The sequence below is a fragment of the Gossypium arboreum genome, chromosome 2, assembly GCF_025698485.1.
Source record: "Gossypium arboreum isolate Shixiya-1 chromosome 2, ASM2569848v2, whole genome shotgun sequence".
Taxonomy (NCBI): Eukaryota; Viridiplantae; Streptophyta; class Magnoliopsida; order Malvales; family Malvaceae; genus Gossypium; species Gossypium arboreum.
In genome coordinates, this window is record NC_069071.1 from 1,933,865 (window position 1) to 1,954,739 (window position 20,875).

General features: G+C 30.4%; 1 protein-coding gene and 2 long non-coding RNA genes across 3 annotated transcripts; 2 read left to right on the top strand and 1 right to left on the bottom strand.

The window, feature by feature from the left end:
• The first annotated feature begins 8,448 nt into the window (after positions 1-8,448).
• Positions 8,449-9,484, top strand: LOC128285721 (uncharacterized). The gene is made up of 2 exons (XR_008276266.1): positions 8,449-8,620; positions 8,963-9,484. It is a non-coding gene; the product is annotated as an uncharacterized LOC128285721 (long non-coding RNA).
• An 802-nt stretch (positions 9,485-10,286) lies between these two features.
• Positions 10,287-10,784, top strand: LOC128289410 (uncharacterized serine-rich protein C1E8.05-like). Its single transcript, XM_053025256.1, has one exon. It carries the CDS (start codon positions 10,287-10,289, stop codon positions 10,782-10,784), a length of 498 nt encoding a protein of 165 aa, XP_052881216.1.
• Positions 10,785-16,863: 6,079 nt separating this feature from the next.
• LOC128285719 (uncharacterized) lies at positions 16,864-19,137 on the bottom strand. Its single transcript, XR_008276263.1, has 3 exons — positions 18,876-19,137; positions 18,673-18,742; positions 16,864-17,093 (listed from the first exon to the last, which is right to left on the bottom strand). It is a non-coding gene; the product is annotated as an uncharacterized LOC128285719 (long non-coding RNA).
• Between the last annotated feature and the right edge of the window lie 1,738 nt (positions 19,138-20,875).

Sequence of the window (20,875 nt, forward strand, 5' to 3'; positions counted from 1 at the left end):
TTTAAATTGATTAAGTCGCTAATGAATATTCTATTTTCTAAGTCAAAATTACAATTCATTTTTTTCTTCTTTCAACTAAATAAAAATAAAAGGTTGAAAACAAAACAATTAAATAAAAAATAGAATAATTAGTTGACACGAGATTATTATTAAATATATGTAAATATGCAAGTAGACTATTACAAAACTAGGTGTAGTTTTGATCAACTAATTAGTTGATCCTCTGCGCAGTTCTATCTATAATCTGCTTAACTAACATACAAACATAAGGCACTCTAATACTTTTTGCACATAAAATATCTGAAACTCACACTGAATTTGCATTCAAGACCATCTGCAAACAACAAGCTGAGTCCCCTGACCACTGACCATAAACTAGTGGAACAAGAGTTTTTAGTAATCCGAAAACTTAATAAACTAGTGGACAAAAATCTTTAAGGTATAATACAAATTTCAAAGACATCACCACAATACTTAATAGGTACATATAAAAGTACATATCAAGCAATACAATGAACAAGAAAATGAATTGAAACAGAACAAATAGAAAGAGTTCTAGGCTTAGTACTTGCTAGATTCACCTAAAGTTTGCACACAGTCCCAATCACCATCAGCATCCTCTGACCATCAAACCTACAAGGAAAAGTGAATGTATCACAATTTGATCACATTTCTCAATCTTGTTGGCATATAATGAAATTTGCAAAAACAACCAAGATTTCTATGGTCTTTTTAAAGAGGGAGATCCATCTAGCTTATACTGCAGTGTTATATGCATATAGTAAAATATTAAAAGTACCCTCAAATAATATAATTTATTAACAATGCAATTACTTGTATATATAAAATATAATACAGAAAATCAACTAAAAATGATGAATATATAAATTTCGTTTGACGTTACACGGTTTTCCATTGATAAAGGTTTACTTTCTCAGAATCCTAACGATAACACAGTGCTCCAGCACATCCCTGTATCAACGAATGGAAACAACGGAAAAGGATTTGGGAAAGACAAGCTAGGTTTCAGAAGGCTAACTGCCAGGCTCTTATTTCTCCCTAAAATAGATGGAAAAACTGTGAAGTATAAACAGCTTTCTTTTTCTTGATTAACTTTATGAGATGACATCAACATGGCAATGGAAATGGGAAAGGATGAGAAGAGGCCCAGGATAAATGAATATATAATTGCAATGCTAGAAAGACCACACAGTATAAAGTGAACAAGAAAGACGATTCCTCAGTGTCACATTTAGTCCATGCAACCAGTTGAGAATCTAACTAACGCAGCCAGTACAAGAAAGACGAGCAGTTAAGCTTTTGGACTGATGAAGTGAAACTCTTAGTAAGTTGCAGAATTTTGGAGGATCTAACTAATGCAGGAGACTGGTCTACTCAATTTTCTTGCAAATTTTGACCACCATATTTGTTAGTCTCAAATAACATGAAGAAATTCAATATCAATGTAGAATGAACTGAAAGGTCCCAACAAAAATCCATGAACAAATTGCAGAAAAGAATGCAAAGATATTATCTCTCCTGTTAACCTCTTTAATTGCTAATATAAAGTACATATCGAAAATTTCCCTGAAATCATTGGCCGTCAAACGTACATGCTGATGAATTATAACTAATTTGACCAGAGAAAAATACAAAAACCCCCAAAAAATGAATGCAAAAAGAAGGGAAACCTAAGCTTGTAATGGAACAATGATGGCTGAGATTCTTTGTTTGAATTGTCCCTTCATAGCATTTATATCATTGATTTTATATTTTTAACCATTCATTGCAAATGAAAGTTAAGAAACAAGACATAAACTAGTTAACAAAACAGGAACAAGTGAACCAAATGACTCCTTGGTTTTGAACTTAACCATCTAATTAAATCCCCAAGCACTCAAGGAGTCATTCCTTTGAAAAGAAATCTTGCTACAATCTTCTCTATTCCTATCTCCACTCTCCTATCTAATACCCTTACAATTGGATCTTTCTTTAAAACTCACTTGGAAGAAAAAATTGGACAAAGGAAAAGGGGAAAGAAAAAGGAGGAATCGAAATAAAACAGGGACTGATTACATAAGCCTCTATTCTATGCTTCACTTCACTAGTTCATGCATGGGTGATTGGGTATGTCAGTACCTTCATTTATGGCATAACAAATAACATCCATGAAATTTAACCATTTTGATCGGCAAAATACTAGAGACTGAAAAATCCTTGTCAGGCTAACCTTGTAAAGCATCTATTGAAGTAGCAGCATGAGATGGGCTTAAAAAATCAAGAAAACAAAGTTTTATTAGACGGTCTTTAAAGCATTTTTGCTGTTCTTGATGAAAATTCTTTCAGTTGATAAATGTCATAATAATACATAGAAATGCTTAGTCATTCAACATTCACTAGCAGAGTCTCTACACAGAAATAAAATTAATGCATGCACAATGTTGACCTTTTCAACTTTTAAATTAATGACTTCCACCCTATCTTGGTGTCCTGTGCTTCCGATTCCAAAACATGAAGTTCAAAGTTGTTTTTCTCGAAACATCCCAAAGCAAACGTACCTAGGAGAACGAGGCCTACTACTCAAGTCGATGAATATTGCAAATAAAGCAAGCATTACAGGCAAGGAATCCAATAGTAGAAAAAAATGGAATTAGGGATTATATTTATATTAAACCATTTAAAACAAACCTCCTCTTGTAGAGCCTTAAGCTTTTCATCAGCAAGTAATGAATCATCCTGCAATTAACATAATATAGAAATTAAAATTCATAGCCGAATAAATCCTAATTTAGTACACTGTACTCTTCAATCTACGCTTCTTTAGGGAAAGACATTCAATAACTGAAAATAATTGAAAACATAATAATAAAAAAGCAAAGCTTCTCGGCTAAGAATTGAACCTTAAGAGTGGATATAACAGACTGCAGATAAGTGATCTTGTTTTCCATGTCTTCGAGAATCTTCTCGCGTTCCTTGAGAGTAAAAAGAAATTTGTTTCTAATGAAGCGTTTATCGTTAAAAAGAAATTGAGAGTAAAAGGAGATGAGACAGAAGATGAGAAGCGGGTAACCAAAATTTATTTTTTGGTTAGTAAGCGGGATTTTGAAAACGGGATAAAAAATAATAGTTTTTTGTGGCGTTTTTAAAACGCCACTATAGTTCATTTTTTTTGGTGGTGTTTTGCTCAAAAACGCCATTATTGCTCAATTTTGATTTTTTTTTTCATTTTTAACATATTTTTTTCTATTTTTTCTTATAAATTTTTTGTGTTGACATTATCATTTTTTAGAATTTTTTTTAAAATTTTGAATATTGAACTTTTTAACTGAAATATGAACTAAAATATTAAATTTTTAAGTTTTTTATTTTTAAAATTTTATGAAGATTTTTATAATTTTAAATTATCATATAAAATACAAAAGGAAACTTTAATGAAATAAAATGAAATCGATGAATTAAAAAATACAAAATGACATAGTAATACAAGTATTATTCTTTTAAGTATGGTCCGCATTAGTTGTTTAGATTTTTATATAAATGGCATTTAATTATATGTATACACCTAAATTTTAATAGAGATACATCTTAGAATTATATATGAATTTCGGTTTAATGTGTAATTGTAGACGTGAAATTCTAATTGTGGTTTAAATGTATAGTTAAAACTTTAATTTTGATTTAATCATACAAATTTTAAAAATAAATACATCAATATATTTTTCTATTGGATAAATATAAATATTTATGTATGCAATATATAAATATAAAATGATGTTATATCAATAATTGTGTTAATAATTTACAAGAACTGGATCAAATTAAAGTTCATGTATACAATTGCACACTAAATCATTGTTAGAAAAAGAAACATTTATCATATAAGAAAATATTTATATAATGATAATTAATTCAATATTTTAAAATTAATACTATCTCTTTTATAATTATATAAGAAAATATTTATCATATAATTAAAAACACTAACTAATCTAAACCCTAAACTCCTAATCCCTAAACATTAAACCCTAAAACATAAACCCTGAATCCTGAACCATGAACCCTGAACCCCTAACCCCTAACCCCTAACACCTAAACCTTAAACCCCAACCCTTAAACTACCTTTAAACCATAATCCCTAAACCCATAATCCATAAACCTTAAAATAGTGAGACTAAGATGAGAACCTAGTTGGTATCTTTAGCGGCGTTTCACCAAAAGCGCCGCTAATGCTCTGGTCTTTAGCGGCGTTTTAACAAAAAACGCCGCTAATGCTCAGTTTTTAGCGGTGTTTTGACAAAAACGCCGCTATTGCACTGTGTTTTACAATTTTTGCGGCGTTTTTTGATAAAACGCCGCTAAAGCCCTATTTTCCTGTAGTGTTTCAAGTTTCTTAAGATTTGGGCATTACAATTTCAGGTACTCTCTTTCGAAATCTGGGTACATTCCTAATTTTGTTAAAACTTCAAATAGCAGTTTTGTTTTTTTGTTCTGTTTCATTGGTGAGAAAATTTGGGAAAATAAGAGAGATAATTTTTAGCTAAAGTAGGGAAAAAATATAACTTTTTTTAGCATGGTTTTTAATCATGTTTTGGATTGTGTTAATAAATATACATTAACATGATAGATCATAGATTTTTTGTTTGAAGGATCATATCCAGGAAAGAAAAGGTGGGAAAGAAAGTAAAATGGCTATTTTCTTTAAAGAAAGCCTTCAATCCAGTGTCAAAGGAAAAGAAAAACTAGGTTTGAAAATTTTCAATTCAGTCCATAATTCATGTTAAATTTCTTGTTAATCCATGTGTACTTAAATTTTTATATTTTTTTAGGGAGGGAGAAGAAAAAAGAAGATGAAAACAATGTCGAGACCATTTTTAAATCGAGTTTTGGAAAATGGGAGTCGACTTTAAGAAAAAATGAAAATGGGAGTCACCACCAATCTTTTTAGGTGTGATTGGATCACCAATAAATCGTTTTGTTTCAAAACATTAATTTTGGTCTACGAAAGTCGAGAAAAAGGATTCGAGAGTCGGTTAAGTATGAGGAAGGGTTAGCACCCTCGTAACGCCCAAAAATTGGTACCTAATTGATTATCAAGTGTCTTTAATGTCGGAAATTTTAAAAATTTTAAGGTGCAATCCCCTTTAGAATATTTTGATTAGGGTTCACTTGTATCAAATGAATCAAAATATCACATCCAGTAAGTTAGGACGCAATATTTTTAAGACATTCGAAGCTAAGCTAACCTTTTTGAAAATCTCTATCTCGAAACAACAAAACGCCATATCCAGTAAGTTAGGACACAACGCTTTGAAATTCCAAGACAGTTGCTCGTATTTTGAAAACCTTAAAAAAACTTAGAAGAGTGCTTGACTATTCGAACTCAACGAGAAAAGTTGCAACCCAATAAGTTAGGGCACTACTTTTCTCGAAGCTTCCAAATACCAAGCATTGCCTTTTATTTTAAAACTTTGGAATCTCCTTTTTGATTAATGCATGAAGAATCGTGTTAACATCATAGAATAACATACAAGATAGCATATTATCATAATAGGTAAGTAAAAGTATGAATTTAAACAAATTTTAAACAACAAACATGGCAAATTTAAAACAAGTAAAACATACATGCAAAAAATATATGACATACATTAAAAATGCATAAGTGAACATATAAACATATACGGTATAATCAGTATATACATTTTAATAAATTAATAGACAAAAGATGATGCATGGTATACAACTTAACATAAACATTCCTAAAATAATATCAACATACATGTCAATTCTAAAATACGACCTTTAATAATAATCACAAAACAAGATTTAATATATAAATGATATGTTCAATATATGTGAAAGAATTAATGTATATTAAAATGTTATATAAGGTAAGTGATTATTGATAAAATATACCTAAAATATAAATTTTAAAAAATGCTTAAAATAAGTTATGTATAATAATATAATATGAATAAAAGAAGGAAATATAAAATAATAATAATATAATAAGTATTTTGCATATAAAAGTTGTAGACACTCAATTTTGCCCGGGCCAAGAAATAAGTCCAAAAACAAAAATATAATAAACCCCAAAAAAAAAATTAAGTCTAAGTTCAGTCCAGAATTACAAATATAATTTGGCCGGATCGGAATGGCCTATTACTTGAAAAGATTTAAGGTCCATCTACAAGCTTGACTCATATGAAAATATAATCTTCAATGATATGCAATCTTAGATATGATACAATCTTAGATATGATTGCAATCTTAGATATGATATGCAATCTTAGAAGATATGATTTTGTAATCTTAGTGATTTAATTTGTAGATACCTTTTAATCTTAACCGTTGATGTAATTGATTTGTACCGTTGGATTTGAGGAGGTTCACCTATAAATAGAGGCCTCTCCCTTCATTGTAAACAGACTTGAGTTTTGGGAAGCAATAAGAATTCTTGAAAGCATTCACTCAAATTTCTCTCCCTCTTGCGTTCTTACTCTCTGTGGTTTGTTCTTATTTTATTCTTCGTCTATCTTAGTTTTTCAACCTTTTTTATTTTAATTTCTTCATTTTTCAAATATGTATATTTATTCCTATCTTTTATACATTTGATTATGTATTTTATATATTATAATATTTAACCTTTTATATAGTTTATTTTCAAATATATTTTTCTATGCATGTATATATATTATATTATCATTTCACGTATTTTGAACTATTGCATTATATTTTTATAATTTGTAAATGTTCTATTTATTCATTTTTTAGTGTATGTCATTTATCTTATTTGTGCATAGTTTCATTTTTTTATATGCTATGTTTAATTATTTCTTTTATGTGCTATTTTATGATATATATATTGTTGTATAATTTTGCATGTATTATGTTTTTCTTTTAGTTTACTCATGTTTTATTTGTTTATTATCTTATATTTACCCTAGTATGATTTTTTTTCATTAAACGTATGTTCATGTTATTTAGTTTTGTCTTAATGATATTATTTATGTTTGTATGGAAATGTTAGAATATTTTGTACATCTATGCTTCATGATGCTTTAATATGTCATCCTAAAGCATCAATTTAAAAACAAGATTCCAAGTTTTCAAAAAAATAAAAAGGCAATGTTTGGTATTTGGAAGCTTCGAGAAAAGTAGTGCCCTAACTTACTGGGTTGCAACTTTTCTCATTGACTTCGATAGTCTAGCACCCTTCTAAGTATTTTTGAAAATTTCAAAATACAAACAACTATTTTGGAATTTCAAAACATGGTGTCCTAACTTGCTGGATATGATGTTTTGTAGTTTTGAAATAGAAATTTTCAAAAGGCAAGCTTAGCTTCAAAAGTTTTAAAATGTTGCTTCTTAACTTACTGGATGTGATATTTTGACTCGTTTAAAATAAGCAAACCTAAATTTTTCAAATCAAAACATTCTAAATAAAAGAGGATTGTATCTTAAAACTTTCAAAATCCCGACATTAAAGACACTTGATAATCAATTAGGTACCAATTTTTGGGCGTTATGAGGGTGCTAACCCTTCCTCGTTCGTAACCGACTCCTAAACCCATTTTCTTGATCTCGTAGACCAAAACTAATGATTTTAAGCAAAACGCTTTATTGGTGATCCAATCACACCTAAAAGATTGGTGGCGACTCCCATTTTCGTTTTTTCTTAAAGTCGATTCCCATTTTCTAAAACTCGATTTAAAAATGGTTTCGAAAAAATATGGTAGCACAATTAGTAAAAAAGAATATATACATAATAAAATATATATAAAAGAATATATAAGAAAAATAAATATTATAAGGAATGTTATATAATAAGATATAGTATGTAATAAAATATAAATAATTATAGTGAAATATAGTATGGTATATATATAATAATAGTAATAATGTAACAAATAAATAAAAAAATTAAAAAAAACAACATATAATGAAATTTATGAATGTATATATAATGTTAAAAATAATATAAATAAAACAATATAACTAACGTTTTTTTTAAAAAAAAGGACTAAAATTGGATTCAATTAAGAAATTTGGGGGTTAATTTGCAAAATAATAAAAATTTTGGGCCTGATTGAAATGCACGTTACATTCAGAGGACTCACTGGGCAATTTAGCCCTAATCCCAAAATGACGCCGTTTCCCAAATACTGTTTTAAAATCACTGTGAGGACTAAATTGAAACAAAATTAAAACATTAGAGCTAAATTAAAAATAAATAAAATGAAATTATAAATATTAAAAAGGTGGGAGGACCAATTGAGTGATTAACCCACTTTACAAAAACACGTGGATCCTCCTCGGGTAATCGGGTCAACACGCGGATTCTGAGCCTTGAAACGACGCCGTTTCATGCTTATTGAATTAGACCAGAACGACACCGTTTTATCTAGGCTATATAAGCCAAATTTAAAGCTTTAAAATCATTTTGTACTCTGTCTAAAAAAAAAAACGAGGAAAAACCCTCTGAACGAGGGCCCGGGGTGAGTTCTCGGAGTTCCATCGTGCCTCCGTCCAATGGGCTCCACACGCTCACGCGCCACTATCAACGCCGTCACATACGGCGGCCGGAAGCCAAAAAATCTCATCGTTTACCCCGCATCTAAAGGTATTCCATTTTTTTTTCCATTTTTTTTATCTATTTTTAACATTTTATATGTATGAAATGCAAATATTTAAAAAAAGAAAAATAAAAAACAAATCACCTTTGCTTTCTCGTGAAATCTTTCTGATGTCTTATTGCAAAAAATATTTGGTGTACAATCTCCTTTTTTTTGTGTATGTGTATCGTCTCTTTATAGATCAAAGAAAAAGGCTTTATAACCTCAGTCTATTACATATTTTGGAAAGAAATCCTTGATTTCTTTCCATATTTGTTTAATCTGTATACTGTGTTCTTTCTTTCCATATTTGTTCTTTGTCTATCGCGATTTCTTTCCCTTGTTTGCAGGTGAGCGCGAGGATCTTGGTGGCGAGACAAGACTGAGGTGTGGAGTGCTGATGATGGCGATGATCTCGGCATTGTTTGCCCGCTGATGGTGGCGCGACATCCAGTAGCTGAGGTCAAGGAGAAAGTCGTGGCGCTGATGGAGCCTTGACATGAGGCCAACAGACGCTCCCCGAAAGTTCTGGAGTTTCGTGAAACGAAAGGGCACTAATTGAACATGATGTTTGAGGCGCCTGAAGCTTCTAGAATCCTTTGCGGCGCGAGGAGAAAGAGAGCTAGGGTTTCTAACCCTATCTGAAAGTCATTTGGGCCCTTGCTGTTTGGGCCTTTGGGTTTATTGGTATTAGGTGGGTCTGTTTGGGTCTGTTGTAATGGGTCTGGTTTAGGTTTGGGCTACGGGTGTATTTGGGTACACGAGTAGTGGGATTTGGTTTTGAAGGTTTTAAATATTGGGCCTACGGGTTAATTTTTTTTTTGGGCTCTGTAAATGGACTGTTTAAATAAACATTTATTTATTTATTTTAAGTTTTTTTGGTTTTAAGGCCCGGTCAAATTTGGGCTATTACAAACAAAATGAAAAAAATAGATGACATCATCTATGATTTCATATAGGCTTACTTTGTTGACCGGTACTTGATTGACCGGTACTTGACTAAAGGTCAATTCACGTTTACCGTAAAATTAGACTGATTTCTAAAAAAATCATAACGCTAAGGGTGTTAATATATATAAAAAAGGTTAAGGACACAAAACCTAAAATCCCTAAACATTGAAGGTATTTTATACAATTATTCCTTTAAACATCTATATTTAAATTTAAAATTTTATATTATAATAATTTCATATAACATATTCAAGATCATTTTAACTATATTAGTATTTATTTTTATTCACTAAAGAAATCAAGATAAACCCTTAGACTTTCTATCTAATAAATCTTATTTTTCACCTTACAAAGTTTAAACTCAACAACTAAAATTCATGAATCAAACAATTGAAAGGTTTTGTTATAAGGTAAAATATGGTTATCTCTATAATTGGTTTAGGGTACAATTTAAAAGGAAAAATATTAGTATATACCAAACATTAACTACTAAATTAGCATTTTATTTCTAAATTATTTTCCTAGCAAATAAAAGTTAAAAAACCCTCACAAAAATGCAACCAAATCTTAAAATATTTTTGTAAGTTGTTAAAATGGTCTAGTATCGTCCAAAAAAAAAGAGCAATTTCGTTACATAAAGAAATATATATATACACACATCAATACTTCATCAAAGAAAAGTTAATACATATATAATAATCTATCGAGTAGCAAAAGAGAAAGATGGCCCGCCAAGATCTTATTGTTGTTGCACTTGTTTTCATAGCCGTGGTTGGGGCATTTGCCACTGATAAATCACCTTCACCAACCTCTTCCAAGGCTTCTTCCCCTGCAAATTCGCCATCTTCTTCTTCCTCGGCTTCCTCTACCAAGTCCTCTTCCGATGGAAGAGCACCCAAATCATCTCCTGTTGGAGCCCTAAGGAGTTTCTTAAGCTCTTCCTCTCCTAGCCATAGCAAAAGCGATAGCCCTGATACCAAGGAAGGATCCTCTTTTGATGCTGAGTCAGTTGAGGACTTCTCATCCCCTCCTTCACCAAATGTCACTGACAAAGTTTTGTCTCTTTTGCATGCCCTAAAAAGCAAGGGCGATGCAGTTAACAGTGAAAGCCCGAATTTCAATAATGATAGTCCTGCATCAGCACCATTTAATTCTGATGCAACTAAAGCCATCATTGGCATTGTCAATATTGTAGTTGTTATTGGATTCTTCCTCTTTTAAGCATCACATGATATTGTGATTGGTTATTTTATTTTATTTATTTATTTAATATATTTTTTAATCAAATCGTCTTCATCATTTGTGTTATTTACCTAGTTTCTTGATTCAATTACTATAGTGTTTAGTTATTTTAATAGATAATGGTAGCAATTCTTCCCCATTGATTTGATCATAAGAATACTTCCTTCAATGGATTTATTTTATGTAAATATTATTTTTCAATGACACCATGTACTTGTAATTTTTTAAGCGACAATGGTGGTGAATTTTTATGTTGTGTAAATAGAGTTTTCGGCCTTTTTTAAGCTAATTTGGGTATAAATAGAGGACTGAGTAGTCAAACCCTATAATTGTAGTGTTTGATGAATAGAGGTTTGGAAGAGCTTATTGAGCTAAAACCTCCAAAATAAAAATCGCAAGGTTGGAAAACTTTTTTTTATTGCTCATTTGGAATGATATATGTGGAATGACATATCTCACTATGCTTGCTAAAAATTTACTCGTTTTGACACATGTTCTCAAACCTAATTATCACTAATTTACGTACTAAAAACATGACATAATTATCTCTAAGAATGTAGTTTACTATTATATTGATACAATATTAATATTTATCAATTGTCACAAGATTGATATTTGCAAATAAGGAACATAATAAATTTGTTTATTTAAATTTTTTAAAATATTCACTAATTAATTTCCATAGTTTATTTCAACAGTTTCACCCAATAAAGACTAAAGTATTATAAATAAATAAATACTTAACAATAAAATGTGCCATACCCTTATTTGTCATTTTACACATATCAACTTTTCGCTATCAACTAAGTTTTTCAAGCACTTTCAAATAAACAGTTAATAGAACCAGTTAGTCAAACCTGTCACTACAATCAGCTATCAGCCAATTGTTAAACATGGCCATTATATTTTTAGTGTTGGTCTTGATCTTTTTTTAATATGGAAATTATTATTTTTTTGTAACTATGCGACTTTGGGTTAAGAGACTAGATTATTTATTAGGTAGGTTAGGCTCATGAATGTCATCAACATCCTATATAGTTACCCAAACTTGATCTGGCCTATAATATGGGTCTCAAATTTTGCCCATGCAAGCATGTGTTTGAAACTAGCTAAAATAAGACACTTTTAGACCCATCTATGTTCTATCTAAATTTGTTTTTTATTAAAAATATTAATTTTGTTAAATATTTATAAATTTGATATATATATCATTCTATTAAAATTTTAATTACAAATAAGCAAATTCAATATTTTTAATATTTATGTATTTTATTTCTTTCCCAATTAACATAAATTATATAATATATAAAAGGAAAATTAACATATTATGAAATTTGAAAGTGGACTAAACTAGGATCAAAACATGAATATTGGAACCCAAGACCATTTTTTACGATCTAAATATTAGGTAGACCTTTGGACTTTGAAAAGTAACCCAACCTTTAAATAGGTCAACAAATGACCTTTTTTGCCCATTATTAACCCTACCAATGGTTGATAAGGTTAACCATAAAACCCATTATACTCATGAAATAAGCATTGATTTCACAATTTTTCATAATTTGAACTTATAATCCCTCATTCTTTCCATTTCTTGGTACCTACTATCATGAAATAATTGTTAAGTCTACATGTTGCTAAATCTGCAAGCAACAAAGTATGAGTAAAGCTTGCTACGAAAGTGGGCACTTCTACCAAAGCTGCGAATGGTATAATGTAAACAAGATTTTTTACACAGTTCGATTTTTCTACATCTGTGGAGCATAGCTCAACAAGATGAATTCACTATCCTTCAAGAAAATACAACAAGCGATCCCAATTCTAACACACCCCAATGAAGGATCCTTACTTTTGTATCTCAAAGGCTATATCTATCCCAATTATATAAGATTTTGGGACTTGTTAACATAATGAAGATCCATCACAACCCGTTTTATATAAGATTTTGGGACTTGTTAACCTAATGAAGATCAATCACAACCCCTTCTATTCAATAGCTAAAATAGCTGAATACAATATAATATTAGCGACTAAGTAAAATGGACTTGTTGGTATGCCTTTAATGCTTTGAGTCATTCCGGCTTCCTTTATCCAAGGTATTCAAAACACATGATATGATATGACTTGATCTTTTAAATATGTTTCTTCAAATGAATTGATCTCCATTTATGGACTTAAATTATTTAACAATATCAACACAACCCAAAGATTCGGTTCAGCAAAATGCTAATATTCCAAATATGGCAAGTTGCTTTGTCGTAGAGGTGAATTAAGTAGACACTTCTTTTAGCACATTGTAACTTTATATATTTCAACAACACCATTGAAGCATATAATATATGACACATATTAGAAAAAATGTTGCAGATGCAAAATACTACAAAGTCAACCTAATACCTCAAATTACTTTTAAAAATTTATATTTAAATTTAAAATTTTATATTATAATAATTTAATATAATATATTCAAGATCATTTTAACTATATTACAATAATATCGAACGTGGCGTTAAAACTAGTATATTAATATTTATTTTATTCACTAAAGAAATGAATATAAACCCTTAGACTTTCTATCTAATAAATCTTATTTTTTACCTTACAAATCCAAACTCTACACCTAAAAAACATGAATCAAACAATTGAAAGGTTTTGTTATAAGGTAAAATATGGTTACTGTCGAAACCATTTTTTAAAGGGTTTGAAAAACGGGGTTCGACTTTTTGAAAAATGAAAATAGGAGTCGCCACCAACCTTTTTAGGTGTGATTGGATCACCTTTATAAAACATTTTCGTCTACGAAATGCAAGAAAATAGGTTCGGGAGTCGGTTATGCACAAGGAAAGATTAGAACCCTCGTAACGCCCAAAATTGGTACCGAATTGATTATTTATTGTCCTAATGTCAAAAATTTGAAAAGATTTTAAAACTTGAACAATTTAAAGTTGAAACTTGAGATTCCTTTGTTCCGAAAGTATACAAACATCACATCCAGCATGTTAGGACACGATGTTTTAAATCCTCATAACTAAAATTATCTCATGATTTTGAAAATTTATTAAAAGGATATTTGGTTATTTAGTCAAACAAAAAATCGCAACTTGACATGTTAAGGCACTATTTTTCAATTTCTAAACACCAAACATTGCCTTATTTAAGAAAAAACTTTTCAATTAAATGAAATATATTTTTAAAACAATGAATAATATAGAATTTAATAAAAAATAATTTTATATAATAAAATTATTAAAAATAAAATATAAAAGAGAATTAAAAAATCAAGGAGATAGGGATTAAATAAAAAAAGGTTGAAAACGAAGATGAACAAAGAATAAATAAGAACAAACCGTAGAAAATAAGAACGCAAGAGGGAGAGAAATTTGAGTGAATGCTCTCAAGAATTCTTATTGCTTCCCAAAACTCAAGTGTGTTTGCAATAAAGGGAGAGGCCTCTATTTATAGTTGAGCCTCCCCAAATCCAACGGTACAGATCAATTACATCAACGGTTAAGATTAAAGGATATCTACAAATTAAATCTCCAAGATTACAAAATCATATCTTCAAGATTGCATATCATATCATATCATATCTAAGATTGTATCATATCTAAGATTTCATATCACATCTAAGATTGCATATCATATTTAAGATTGCATATCCTTAAAGATTATATTTCCATATGAGTCAAGCTCATAGATGGACCTTAAATCTTTTCATGCAATGGGCCATTCCGATTGGGCCAAATTATATGTTTGTAATTTTGTACTGGACTTGGACTTTGTTTTATTTTTATTTTTTGGGGGTTTATTATTTTAAATACTGAAATGGGCCGGGCAAAAATGGGCTATTACAGTTACCACTATATTTAGTTTAGTGTACAATTTAAAAGGAAAAATATTAGTATATAACAAACATCAACTACTAAATTAGCATTTTATTTCTAAATTATTTTCCTAACAAATAGAAGTTAAAAAACCCTCACAAAAATGCAACCAAATCTTAAATTTTTTTTAAGATGTTAAAATGGTTTAATATCGTCCAAAAAAAAAACAATTCTGTTACATAAAGAAATATATATATATATACACACATCAATACATCATCAAAGAAAAGTTAATACATATATAAGAATCTATCGAGAAGCAAAATAGAAATATGGCCCGCCAAGATCTTATTGTTGTTGCACTTGTTTTCATAGCCGTGGTTGGGGCATTTGCCACCGATAAATCATCTTCACAAACCCCTTCCAAGGCTTCTTCCCCTGCAAAGTCGCCATCTTCTTCTTCTTCGGCTTCCTCTACCAAGTCCTCTTCCGACGGAAGAGCACCCAAATCATCTCCTGTTGGAGCCCCAAAGAGTTCCTGAAGCTCTTCCTCTCCTAGCCATAGCAAAAGCGATAGCCCCGATACCATGGAAGGATCCTCTTTTGACGCTGAGTCAGTTGAGGACGTCTCATCCCCTCATTCACCAAATGTCACCGACAAAGTTTTGTCTCTTCTCCATGCCCTAAAAAGCAAGGGCAATGCAGTTGATAGTGAAAGCCCGAATTCCAATAATGATAGTCCTACACCAACACCATTTAATTCTGATGCAACTAAAGCCATCATTGGCATTGTCACTATTGTAGTTGTTACCGGATTCTTCCTCTTTTAAGCATCATATAATATTGTGATTGGTTATTTTATTTTGTTTATTTATTTAATATATTTTTTAATCAAATCGTCTTCATCATTTGTGTTATTTACTTGGTTTCTTGATTCAATTACTATAGTGTTTAGTTATTTTAATGAGTGAAATAAATAAGTTTTTGATAATGGTAGAAATTCTTCCTCTTGGATTTGATCATAAGAATACTTCCTTCAATGGATTTATGATGCATTGCGAAACTAATTAAAAATTTGATTAAGGTAAATGCATGTATCAATTAATAGTATAACTACAATGAGTAAAGATATTGTTTCTACGAAGACTAAAAATACTAGTAGTTACTCTCTTTCTATTATTTAACCGATAAATTTGAGAGATTGATTAAAAATAAAAATTAACTAAATTAATTAACTACTAATGTAACAAAAAAACAAATCAGGAAAATAATTGAGTAAACAACCAAGAAGCAAAACAATACCCAAGAAATAATTCAAGAAAAAATTCACCTAGAGTTCATCTGTCATTATCAATCTAAATTACGCAATTTCTTCATTTAGTATCTTGATTCGTAGAAATCCCTAAATTATGCTAATATCTCTCTTCAAGAATAAGAGCAACTGACTCTAGATTGATTAATTGAAATTTCTTTCTAATTAAAACCCATATTATCTCATTTACTCTATCTATGGATTTTTGTATTAGATTTGACTCTAATCCGATAGATTTATGTCGTCCTATTTCTAAGATTGCATGCAACTCCACTGAATTATGCTAGATCTACTATTAAATATGGTCTATTCCTCCTCTGATTTAAGCACATCAAATATCGATTAATAATCTAGAAATATCAAATCAAGAATTAAGCACACATAATTGAACAAGATCTAAATCTTTATTGCATAAAATAAAATCAAATGACAAAATTTATCATAGGGTTCATCTTCCTAGGTATTTAGAAAATTAGCTCATGCTTGCAAATAAAAACATCCAAAACACTACATAACCAAAAGAAATAAAGAAATTCATTATAATCTCCTAAGAAATCAACTGGGAGTCTTCAATCTTGATGGAAATCTACTTCAAAATTCACTTCAATTGTGTTTCTCGACTTGTTTTCTTGAGTATTGTATGACGACTTACTCTTATCTTCTTATTTTTGTCATATATAGGTCTTAGAATGCCCAAAAAACCTAAAAAATATGTTTTCTTGTATGTTTGGAATGCGATTTGCGAAATCAACACGGTCTGACACATGGCCGTCTGGCATCCTATATGGCTCACATAGCCGTGTGTCTAGTTCGTGTGGAAGGGGTCAATCCGTGTGGCTCCTGAAACTTGCTCTGATTTTTCTATTTTCGCTCCTTTTGCTCCCAAATGCTCATTAAGTATAGAAACATGAATTTAAAGTATTAGAAGCATAAAATTCACCATTTTAAATCGAATAATCATCAAAAAACGTATTAAAAATAAGGCTAAAACATGTTACTTTTGGCATTTATTATTGCGCAATCGGCATGGTCTACCACATGGCCGTGTGGATCACCGGTCGTGTGGCCAGACCGTGTGAAATGGGTCAGCTTGTTTGGCTCCTGTAGCTTGCTTCGATTTTCCAATTTTTACTGTTTTTTATCCCGAGTGCTCTATTAAGCATAAAAATATGAATTTAAAGGATTAGGAACATCCAATTCACAATTAACAACGAATAATCACCCAAAAACACATTAAGAATGAGGTTAAAATATGTTACTTTTAACACTTATCAAATATCCCCACACTTAAGTATTTGCTTACCCTCAAGCAAAATTCTCAACCCACATTCAAGTTAACTTCCCTCAATTTATTATTTTCACCGATAATATCTTAGGATAATCTACAAATAATCATGCATTGAAAATTCAAACTAAAATAACACCAAAGAAAAAAAGCAATTTAAGCAGAAATTTTTAAAGCACAAAGAACATAGGCGTCTCCCCTATCTTAATAATTACATGAAATTCAAACTCAACAAGAATTAACACCCTCACTAAGATTCACTCAAAGCATTCAAAGTGTTTAAGTTTCAAGTAATGTGCACTCAACAATCAAATAAGAAATATTATTACCAAACAAGTAATGGTCTTTTCAAGCAATTTTTGCAGGCATCGATAAAGATATGTTAAAGGCTGGGAATATTGTATTCTCGGTGGCAAATAAGAAAGGTAACGAATTTGCATTTTCTTTGGCGATTGCTGACGTTAATAGGGACAAAATGTTTAAAGCTTGGTGGTGAGTTTGTTGTATTATTGCTCTACTAATGTAGTAATGTTGGTATGTGACTATTTTATCTGCTGAAATTCTGTATTATTGTTAGATGTTCTGTCTGTCTTTTGACAGCAGCACATTTTGAATGTTGCAAAAAAAAAAAAAACCATTGCTTGTTTGAAAATGAAGTCTACACAACTATAGAATGAGATGACATACCAAGTAAGAGGTCTTTACAAGGTTGTAAAGAGGCTTAGATTAATGGTATGGAAAAGGTTAAAAGAGTTGGTTACAGTCAGGAATTGAGTTGATAAGTTATCAAATTAGAAAAAAAATCAATTGTTGAATTAAAATAATTTACGTCAATAATAAATAACGAATGAAAATTAACTTTTCAATAGAATATGAAACTAATGATTCAAACTCAATCAATTTTTTTTTTGTATTTTTTTTATTGTGTTTTTTAAAACAAATAGAAAATTTAGAAATGAAAATGATGAAATATGGTCATGTAACTAACCAAATTGAATCTTAATAAAAAGGGAGTCAATAAAAAGAAAATTTAACAACATTAAGGTGGGTTACGGGTCAACATTAACGAGTTTGAAAATATAAAGTGTTAGGGTCAACGGGGTTTACTAAGGGTTAATTCAACAAGTAGGTTGTTTAAAGGTTAGGCAGGTTAAATTCTAAATGCCTCGCATGACCCAATTGACCCAGACTATGTGTCTCACACGGTCATGTGACGTCGATAGTTCAGATTTTCGGCTTTCGCCGTTTACTGTTTGCTCGGGTTTTCATTACACACCTAGGTATTTTTCGATAAAGGCTCAAAAATCACATATTCCAATACCTAATATCGAAAATTAATCACCCAAATCAATCACAATTCCTCAATTTTTACCAAATAACTCAATTACAACACAAATAAAGACATTACTAAGTCAGAAATTTAATCCTTAGGCGTCCAAAACTTACCCAATCGTCCACAACAACTCCTAATACAACAAAATCGCGGGAGGGGAGTTTCGATTCTCACCATCGTCACCTAACAATACAAATCCCTTGTAAAAATCAAACTCATGCCGCAGGCCAATTAAACAATTCACCCAATAAAGAAACCCCTAATAAAAATCCATCAAAGAATATATCAATCGGAAAAAAAAAAATCCAAAACTTACCCAACCTCAAATATGAAACGAATGCAAAACAAAGAGAAGGAACTAAAGCAAAAACTTCGCACGACAACACCCTTGGAAGAAGATCCAGTAAGCAAAAAGATAACAATTGAAAACCCTTTGCTAAACCCACAACCCACGTGAAACAAGGGAAAGAAAGAAAAATAAAGAAAATCCAATGACTAAGGCTGGAACAATACCAACGACCTGAAAAATTAGAGAATAAGGGAACAAACGTGGGAAAGGGAAAAAATGGGAGCAGATTTCTTGCAAATAAAATAACATAAAATAACAAATATAAAAACAAAACCAATGAACGTGGGAATATGGTTTTAGAAAAAAAAGATATTAAATTACTAATTTAATAATTAAAACTTATTTATTTTCAAAAAAATTTAAATCGTATCCCATTATTAACTAACCAGATTTTTAGGTCATATTGCTCGCATAAAGGATCAAACACACATCCATAAGGTAACCTGACTCTTTACCACTAAACCAACAAACTCATTCTTACATTAATTAAATGGAAATAATATTTAAACCCAACGAATAGAGATAAACTTAAGAACAAAAATAATTAAATTTCCTAAAAAAGAGATTTGAACCCAAGACCTCCAACACACAAATAGAACATTTAACCACTGAAGCAAATACTTAATTATGACAAAATTTAACAAATTAGAAACTTAGTTTTTTGGGGCATTACACTTGACTCTCTCGTGTTTTGAAGTATAAATAAAACAATGCCTAAAAATCTATAAATTATTCCCAAATAGAATTAATAAAAACTCCAAATAAAAAAAAAAACTAACTTTAATGGTATGTGTGAGAAAATCACTTAAACATGAACAACAAATCAGGAGCTATATCTATAACGCCCCGAAATTTTAAATGTTTGAATGTTGGATTCTGTTGTATTTGAGTCTCTGTATCTGTGGTTATGTGCTCTACTTCGATGATCGTGGTTAGGATTTTGAGTCACATCTTTAGAACTTTTGCTATTTTATTTTAAATAACCTCTATCCTTGAATTATATAATTAAGCTTAATTCAATGCAAACTTGTGTCAAGAATGAGCCTGTTGGTTCACTGGTTAAGCATTTGTATTCTGTTTGGTCCTATGTTTGAGTTCCAAAGTATGTGATAGGGAACATTTTTGCTAAATGCTAGGAATCTGATTGGTGGTTAAATTAGGATCTAACATAGTCATCTTCTATTTTTTTCTCCTTCCTTTTTATTGTTCTTCTTTTTCCTTTATCTTTTCTCTTTTTTGGTTCTTTTATTTTTCTTCATTTTGGTTACTGTCGTACGTAAATACGAGACTAATCGAAGTTATAAGCTATTAGTTGTGTGGATCGAAAGGTTATTAAGTAAGTTTCACTGTCAATTTGTTTAATTTCTTGGTTTTCTTTTTTGTTCTTCGTGGCATGTTCTGAATTGGGCGTTTCTAGTATGTTGTGTAATTTTCAGATAATCAGTCGTGTAACGCCCCGAATTTTGGGCCTAGAAGTTTTGGGATTTGAGCATAGGAATAGTGAAGAGGAGGTACATATGTGATTAGTTATACACTTTAGCGACAAGAACGGGTCTGCTGGTTTGGTGGTTAAGTAGAGTGTTGGAGTGTTGGAGGTTTTGAGTTGGAGTCTCTATGTGGGCATTTTGAAAAACATTTTATTTATTTATGTTTTAAGTTAAAATAATTATTTTGTTAATTTGTTTATTATTATTATTATTATTATTATTATTATTATTATTATTATTTTATTTGGTTCTTCTCCTTTTTTATCACGTTTTTTTTTTCTCCTGTTCTTCTCCCTTTCTTCATTTTCTTTATTTTTGCTATTTTCTGTCTGTGAAAACGATTGATTTCTAGATTCTGGAACTTCGCTCCTCAGTCGTCTTCTTCGCTGTCAAAACAAGTGTGGGACTCAAACTTGACTACATTGTTTGTTTTGCTCGACTATTTTTGCAAATATCTATAGGTTTTTCTTGATTGAGCTT